At 40.6% G+C, this 9327-nt stretch overlaps 1 protein-coding gene across 1 annotated transcript; it reads right to left on the bottom strand.

The window, feature by feature from the left end:
- Nucleotides 1-1852: 1852 nt before the first annotated feature.
- On the bottom strand, nucleotides 1853-8905 carry RPL10A (ribosomal protein L10a). Its single transcript, XM_086923241.1, has 6 exons — nucleotides 8655-8905; nucleotides 7567-7641; nucleotides 5186-5266; nucleotides 4674-4822; nucleotides 2898-3070; nucleotides 1853-2061 (listed from the first exon to the last, which is right to left on the bottom strand). The coding sequence occupies exons 1-6, from the start codon at nucleotides 8657-8659 to the stop codon at nucleotides 1891-1893; spliced, it is 654 nt and encodes a 217-aa protein (XP_086779367.1). The 5' UTR covers nucleotides 8660-8905; the 3' UTR covers nucleotides 1853-1890.
- Nucleotides 8906-9327: the final 422 nt, after the last annotated feature.

The raw sequence follows: 9327 nt of genomic DNA, 5'->3' as shown, positions 1-9327 counted from the left end.
AGTAGCTGCAAGTCTTCCTGGCTGTTTGAAAGCAATTGCAACAGTATCTATTGCAATTGAACTAAGTGATATATACGTGAATTGAGTTTATTTCACATTTGAGATTTGCCAACTCGTACACCAGCTCAGCACAAGACAATTGACCAGTAATGAGCAAGTCCATAAGGCTGAATAAGATCTGGTCAGTATTGGAAATAAATATTCTGAGCAGGTGGCCAAATACTGTGCTAGATTATGAAACCGTGATTTAAGGAGTAGAATAAATGGGGCAAGAAAAAACTAAAAATGGTCAGTTTCGTATTGGATCCAGTCCCAGACTAAATGAACCAAGAGACCCACAGGAGGAAGCTCCATAAGATGAGAAAGAATGGTACTTTTGGGGTGAAGAAAGATCAGGATCTATACATCGGTCCTGAACATAAAATCTGCACTGCCTGACCAGGTTACATCCCATGGTCCGATATTTGCATAGGAAGGGAAAGAAAGGGAGAAGTTACAGCTGTATTGAATTACTCCTAATGCCAGCAGGAAATCTAGACTCAATCCACTCAGTACAACGAACACCCTAAGGCCGCCCAGGAAAAAAAGTGTTATAATATAGGACTAGTTAAACCTTATTGTACTTCAGTGAACATGGAATAATCTGGGTGGGGCATTTACATATAGTATGGTTGCTTTTGAGACATTTTCTGTGTTTTACCGCCTTTTTTGGTACATTAACGAATACCAGTCCTGACAAAAATACCATCTTATAAAAGATGGAAATCACCAGTCACTCCTTTCCCCATGCACTCCACCTTCTCTACCCCAACTCTGCATCACTGTCAAACCGGGATAGGTTTAATTCCACTGTTATGCTAAATAAAATGTCAATGCGAACATTTACCAAGGACCTTCCCCTTGTTCACTGTGACAATTCACCCATGCCATTATTCATAGTTTTGTTCCATTTTCTGACAACATTAGCAATGGGGGCTGAATAATTATTCAGAGTGGGTTAGTGCTTTGGAGTTAAGACGAGGACTTATTTTTCATGCTCAGATTTGCTGATGAAATGCTACATTTGCTGATAAGTGAGCAGATTATACATTATTTTTGCTTTTAAAATTGCAGAAACACCATACATGTATGGGTGCAGAGAACTCCAGTTCTACTAGAAATGCAACCATTTTTCGGATTTATCTTCCTACCCATTTAAGACTAGTTATAGATTTTTGCATTCTTGGTATAATTTTCATTGAATGCCTTTAAGACATTGACTTACGATTACTTTAAATTTCGCAGTAAAATTCTAACTTTTCTGTTGATCTGAAACTAGTTTTTGAATGAGCCAATTCATCAATTTGAAATTGATGGCATTTCCTGATTTTTGGTGCATTAGAGCAGCGAAATGTTGCTTCATGAAATGTGGAAATAAGACAGTGAGATGTCTACATTTCAGGATACCTTTTTGCTCCCAGTGCTTTGAGTGACTGGCTTAACCCATAAAACTTCAACATACTTCAGGCTAAATGCCCCAGCATGACACCAGTCAAAATGAACATGCCAGCCTCGGTCAGTTAAGGAAATGTGTGCGGGACTAGACGGACATTACCATAGAGTTATTGCTGCAAGGTGAACCAGATACAGTCTTGTTTCCTCACCACCTGTGGCGGCGATACGAATAACTGCAGGTGCAGACACCAGGTTTAAACAGTGTGGAAGTCACTCTTTTGGCCAAATCTGGACATGAAGTATTGAGTGCACAGAAAGTAAGCAATACATATGCATCTATTACCACTTTGTCAGACAGACCTTGAGACACCATTAACTCAGAGGTATACGATTATCAAATGGATCAAATTAAAAGACATTCAAGCTTTATAAAAATTTATTCTGTCAATGCAGGGCTTAATACAGGCGTTGGGGCTTTCCCATTGTGCTCTTGATGTACAAAGCCCGCACATTCTGCCAGTTCTTTTTCAGCAGTGAGACCAAGAAGTTAATGGCAAGATGGATGTTGTACACCAGCTCATCCTCTGTCATTTTAACATGGCCAACAGCAACTGCGAGGCAGAGGACCTAGATAAACAGAAAAAAAATGCGTTCAAAATAGCCAAAAATGTATTAATATAGCAATACATTTTTGGGGTGAAATAAAAAGTAATCAGATTTAGATACAAGCTAGGAAAAGGCAAAAGGGGAATATCCAAATCACAGCAGCCCTAGCCTTTAGGGGGATGACAAAAAAAACGCCACCAACACTGAAAAGTTAATGGAACAGGAAAAACACCTATATCCCCAATGAGAGCCCCGTCTGTTGAAAGCTGTTAAATTTGGTGTCCTCCCATGAATGCAGGAGCATAGCGCCACCTTGTTCTGGAACCATGTTTCCCACTAGATGAACGAAACTTCTCTGCATGAAAATCTTGAGACGCATCCCCTTGTAAGAGGGGGAAACTAAGTCCCTACCAAAACCTTCTGACTGGGCCAGATGTCTAGGAAGCATCTCCTTTCTTATAAGTAAGGACTCGGGAGATGGACTGATCTTTTGTTTTCCTTTCCGCTACCCAATATTCATGCAGCTAGTTTAAGATAAAACAAGTGGATTAATGTGACCCATTTTGTGGAATACCTGTATCCCCCAACCTCTGGACCTAAGCCAAACTATTAATTATTCCAGAAATTCTCCAAAACCACTATTGTTTATCTTCACAAAGGAATGGGGTTGCAGTTAACTACAAGACCAGAATAGACCTATTTTTCCAACAACTTCATGTCTGAACAGCGTTCCAAGAGAACATCACTTTATAAAACTTAAGATATTGGACCCGTTGCAGTTCAATAACTCCCTATCATTTACAAGAGGCTACAATTTGCATGCTCCACATCTGAATTACTCAATTTCAAAAGCTTACCTTCTTCATTTGAAACTTGATGGTGGATTTCACTTCATCAACCTTTGCCACCATGTTTTCATTGTGGGTCAAGAGCGAAGGGAATTTTCCAGCTTTGTTTAGACCAGGTCCCAGGATACGGGGTATCTGCTTAATCAGAGACTCCGATGCCAAGAAGGCATCATACTTCTTAGCTGAAATTAGAACAGATGTATACTCATATGTTAATGCTGTTCAAACTTGCATTCATGGTTCTTTAATTGAAAGCCTTTATTAGGGTGAGCACGAAGTAAATTTTGTAAGCTCCAACTGATCTACTGACTGTAGTTCCAGTATAAGTGTACACAAGTTTTCAAAGTTTAGCAACACGAGGCTATGTATAATGCTCCCAGAACGCTCTAATTTGAAGCAAATATTTGCAGAAGCTTGAAAACGAATTGCTTTCAAAATAAAATTGATGAAAATGCAAACAATCAGGAAAAAATAGTTTGATAAACTACTGTATGTCAGGTAGCATTTCATTGCAGCATCATTTTACGTGTTGATGCATGGCAGTATTCCCCAAAAATATTCATAATGGAAAACCAGTGTAGCAGTTTCAATAAGATTATGGGGAAACAATAAGCATTGACAAAGCCAGGTGGTCTGAAATTGGTGGCCCTCTTTAGTTGTCCTTGGGAATTGTTTTGCCATAGTTTCTGTAAAACCATATTGGCGTGGGAGCTGCCAGACACTCACTATTATAAACATTGGCAAATGCAAAATAAATTTTTGGTTTTAAGTAGTTACTGCCACTGAACAAAACTACTTTTTAAGATACATGCTACTTGCGAAAAAGTAGAATGCTGAGGTCACTCAGTGAAGCCAGCCGAAACAGAATTTGAATAAAAGCAAAAGGTCATGGTAAACTCCAGACTATAATAGGGACCCAATTATTAAAGAAAGTCACAATAGTGCACCAATGGTATACGTCCTTGCATTAAGCTATACAGTGTTCACGAATTCCCAGAACACAAGAAATAGTACCCGAGAAAATTTGTGAACTACATTTCAGAATAAGCATGTGTAGATTTGCTCAAGCGAAAATCATTTTCAAATTCACTTTCCCTTCAACCACTCCCCCCCCTCCCCCCCCCAACTCCAGAAAAAGACGTACGTCTGCCATTGTCAGGAGCAAATTTCAACATTTCTCTGTATGGGAAAAGATTATAGAAGAGTTGTTGAAAACCTTGAAAGCATACAAGTTAGTAGGTTTGCAGACTCGGGGCTCAAAAAAAAAAAATCAGCTCGCACTTGCCAGTCAAATTCAATAAGGACGAGCTATTTGAGGGTCCTACTCGCCCTTTCTGGTGAGTAGGAAGACAAACTGACACTTGACCTCTGCCTCTAAAAGCAGAGCAAATGTGACAAGATAGCAAGATTTAAAGGCATCTTTATTACTCACAAAGTTACTGAGCAATAAAAATGCTATTAAATCTTGCTAACTTGCCACATTTGCTAGGCTTTAAATCAGTTGTCAAGTGCGTTTGTTAGGTAAAGTATGTAACATTACTAGACCGCCAGGTCTAGTGCAATTTTTATGTTTTTTCGAGCCCCCCAATGTCAAAATGGATAGCCTAAAATGTACACACACAATGGACACCATGTCTCTAGAGAACCATTCAGCACACCAAGGGGTGCAGCCGGATTCATGGCCGCTTACTTGTCACTGTTCCGCTAGTTGTGCCCAATTAGACACTCTGCATTTTCAAATTCTGCTGCAGTATAAAGTGAACCATATGCACTTGTTACACTCACCCAGTTTTTTGACCATCTTCTTGTTTTTATTGAGCTTCTTCAGTGCTTCTATGTCCATGTGGGGCATGTCAACAGCCTTGGCCTCATCACAATGTTGCTGGTCTCCCAGGACGCAAACAGAGAACTTCGGACGGGGGCAGGACTTGAGCCTGTTGAAAAGAGGAACATTACTAACAGAAAACCACCAAGTCTAAGGCAAAGGAGGAATTTCAGAAAAGCCTTACCACACGTGCTAACATCTCTATCCTCCATAAGGGCACAGTTTATACAAATGGTCGGTGAGGTTAGCAAAAGCCTTCCTTCACCTCCCCTCATGTTTTAAGACCCAGGGTGGAGGTCCGTCCAGCCATGCCCACTTGATGTGGGTGGTCTGAACTACCCGGGCGGTTCTGCACTGCACCCCACTGGTTACACAAACAGTAACCATTTGAAACAAGATTGAGAGAAGTGGTATACACGACAAAATGGTTGAAGTGCAGGCAGAAGGCTGGGTGAATCAGAGATTGTCGAACCTGACTGTGCCTGAGAAACGCTTGTCCTTCTGAGGGTCATAGTTCTTCAGACTAATCTGCAGCTCCACAGTTTCCAAGAACCTACAAAAAAGAAAGACCAATCAATGTATAAGTCAAGGCCACAAAAAACTAAGAAATGTATACTATCATCAAATCTTTTCTGAACCATGTTAAACTCAATTGGTCTTTAATTCAACATATTGTCATGAAAGACAAACAATACAACAGAAGTTTTTTTTTAAAAAGATTAAGAGAACAAATGAACATTTTCATGCCTGAGAAGTACATGTTTAACTCATTACTGCACCACCTTCCAAACAAAGTGCCTTAATTTGCACACATCTTGCCTCACCTGCTGCTGATAGACCAATCAGGCATCAAAATGTGCGTACTGTTCAACAAGAGCCTACATACCCCTGAACATTACATATTAAGAAGACTTTGTGGGAAGCCCAACATTTTCTATATACAGTAACCAGCAATTAAACCCACAAAAAATCTTTCCAATTGCACGAACTAGTACTATAGTAAAGCTCAACACTGCACAAAAAATAAAATAAAAAATACAGTCAGGAAACCACATAAGGGTACTTAAAAAAGGGTGTCCTTATCAAGAATGTGTTGGAGACAGGCTGGTGATTCTATACAAATGCTGATACCCAAGGGCATGCTTCAATGAACCAGTCACTGAGCGAAAAAGTGGTTGTACCATTTTAAGAAATCCAAAACTATTTATACAATTTGGTCTCTCCAAATGGATGAGAACAGTCAACAAATTAGTGAAATGTATCCTATGTCCAAACCAAGAACAAAAACTCATTCTCCACGATACATTTTTTATATCAGTGTTCTTGAAAAATGAGTGTTACTTACTTGAATACATATATTTACATACACAGAACAGTTCTTCTGAGAATATTTAGGACTTAGATGAGCACAAACATTAAAATATGTACATGTCACAACAGATTGCACAAAATACATGACATGTACTACAAAGAAAAATTATATCTGAACACAGTGCGAAGGTTTGAGAAAAAAATCAGTCTAGTGAGTAATTAATAAAATAATTGGTTTGTTATCCTGGGTGATCATCAACACTTAAAGCGTCGACATTTCAACCCCTGAAAAATGCGTGCTATTATAACCGTCTCTGGGGTCTTCCTCGGGACTAACTGGAAGATCGGTGTAGCCTTTGTGGGGCTTCCACCCAGTCATCTATTCGTGGCACGATAGCCCTAGTCGCTTGCTATAAGTGATCTGGTCACTTATAAGATTAATATTGTATGCCATTCCTCTGGCGCACGGGACTCCATGGGGAATTATCTTGAGAAAAGGGGAGGGTGACTATAAAGGTCCTTCCGCGTCCTCACACGGCCCTCCCATCATCTTCAAAGGCTTGTTAATCACCTTTTGAAACTGCTTGATTTTCTTATCCTCAGAGCTACAGGCTTGATTTTCTTATCCTCAGAGCTACAGGCAACCCTCGTCCTCTGTAGCTGTTTGTGTAAACAGTTACCCAGGAAGACCAAAACGCTGAAGGAATGGCATACCAGATTAATCTGTGAAGTGACCAGATCACTTACAGCACGAGACTAGGTCTATCGTGCCACGAATAGATGACAGGGCGGAAACCCCACAAAGGCTACACAGATCTTCCAGTTAGTCCCGAGGAAGACCCCCACCGAGACTGTTATATTGCGCATTTTTCAGGGGTCGAAACGTCTACGCTGAATGTTGATCACCCAGGATAACAAACCAAATATTTGATTAATCACTCACTGGGCTGATAATTCTTTTTTCTCAAAACTTCGCACGGTTCAGATATAATTTCTCTTTGTAGTACATGTCCATGTATTTTGGGCAATATGTTGTGACACGTAAATATTTTATTGTTTGTGGTCATCAAAGTCCTAAATGTTCTCAGAAGAACGGTTCTGTGTATGTAAATATATGTATTGAAGTAAGTTTACACTAATTTTTCAAAAACACCGATTTACTGTGAAGGATTAGTTTTTGCGCTTCTTGTTTTGGACAAAAGGTACATTTCGCTCTTAATTGTCAACTGTTCTTATCAATTTTTAGAGACAATCGTATAAAAATAGTTTGGGACTTCTTAAGAGTGGCAGAACCACTTTTTCACTCCTAGTATGAAACCCTAGGTTCTGCACTAGACTGGGCTACTCCACTCCTTTACATTGAGTAAACCAGTCTGTCACATCAAAAAGGTACAAGACACTTCAAATTACAACATACATTTACAGAAGTCTAGTTCAAGAACATTCCCAAGATGTGCGATCTGTGATAGCCACAGACAAATCTTTTCCACTTCGACACTATCCATGACACCCGCCCCCTTCTAATAGTAAATATGGGCTTACTTGCGGGGTTTCTGCGTAGAATTCTGTAGAAGTTCTTTCACCCCTTCGTACAGGGTGTCACGGGAGACTTTGCTACTGCAGGGAGACAAGAGAAAAACTTTCAGGAAGGTATCGCCTCAGCCATGATTATACACGTACATTAAAGCAATCATCGTACTACAAGTCTTCTACAGCAGGCACTGTACCACTGCTTCACCTACCCCAGTTATAGATACGGCGTCAAACAAAAAGAAAGACATGGCGTTTCAATCGTATGAAAGCATCAAGAGTAATTGTAATTGAAACGTTTTCCCAAAAAAAATGACTGAAAGCTTGCAAATAGTCGAAACTGGCAATTTCTGCAGGCAGCCACACTATACAAGCCTCTAAACGCAACTTATAATGGGATAAATTAAATGCATACGGTTGTACCCGTGCAGCAACTGTGAATGAACATTCTTCCCACAAGCCTTGCCAGACGACTATGGGAGATACTCAAAAGGACCACGGGCAAAATAATTCACACCCTATTTAAGTGATAGAAGATAGTACTGGTAAAGAGTGATCAACGCTGGCAATCTCACCGTAACAGAATATTGACTTTACGCTCACGGTTTACCGTTGCGGAGCCTATTATACACGTTGAAAGGGAGCTAGTTGGAAGCCCGTTAGCAATGTGGCTTTTAAGCTGCCGTTCAAGACTCGGAACTGCGGATTATAGCAATACCTGGCCCCCCATCCATTAACATATACCCGTGAAAAGTCGGCGAGGGCGTTGGACAGAGTATCGTATAGAGACAGAGGCTCAAGCGAGTAGTGCAGGGCCGAAACTAAGTTAGTAACGCAAAGCCAAATTACAGGAGTGAATAGGAGACGAGAAATTTGGACAATTACTCATATTCGTAGATCAGTGAATATGCTGCGGTGACAGCGCCGGTTGAAAGGCCCACGTGTACCAATACTACCCGTGGTCTTTTTTTACCACCTACAAACATATTCGCTCTAGTTGGCGCGCGCACTTGAGTCCGCATGGTCTCCGGCTATCCGCATGGATCGGAAAGCATGCTATCTTTAGGCAAATAAATTCTCGAAAGAAAGCGCTCCCTCACCTCATCTTGACTCAGCGAATGAACAGAGCAAAAGACTGCGCTTAACCGGCTTCGAGAATATATTATGTTTTTATTCTCGCGAGAGTACCGTAAGCACGTAAACGTCACCCACGAAGTCACATCGGAAACATCGATGTAGTTCATCCGGCTAGCAAAGAACTGGAACGCTAACCGCTTTTTATGATGGCAGCGACACTGGCAGCCATACCTCTGAACAAAACAGCACCACAATCCATCAGTTTCACTCTCTCTGACAGAGTACCTCTAGTTAACATATATGGCCAAATGGGCGGGCACCGTGTCTCCTCATTAACTTTACATTTTAAGTAGGTGCAGAACCACACGGGTTAATCGGAATGTCAGGTCTTGCAAACAAACTGAGGCATAAATAATACTTACTTAACATCGCATTCGTTGTAACAATTATACGAGCTCTAATTAGGGTGACCAGATTCTCAAAACCTAAAACGGGGACAGGTCATAGACATAGAAGTAGGACTAAGGTTTGCAGTAACCACCGACATAAAAGTAGGACTATATGACGGCTGTCATAGACATAGAAAAAGGACTACGGTGACAGCTCTCTCCACAATCTGAGATGAAGCATTACAGACGACAAATCAGAGGTCTTTTATCGGCAGTAACCATTAATTTCATTTAAACACACTTTGCC

Source organism: Lissotriton vulgaris, chromosome 5 (genome assembly GCF_964263255.1).
Source record: "Lissotriton vulgaris chromosome 5, aLisVul1.2, whole genome shotgun sequence".
Classification (NCBI taxonomy): domain Eukaryota; kingdom Metazoa; phylum Chordata; class Amphibia; order Caudata; family Salamandridae; genus Lissotriton; species Lissotriton vulgaris.
Note: the sequence above shows the minus strand (reverse complement) of the source record. Positions and strands in the feature narration are given on the sequence as shown.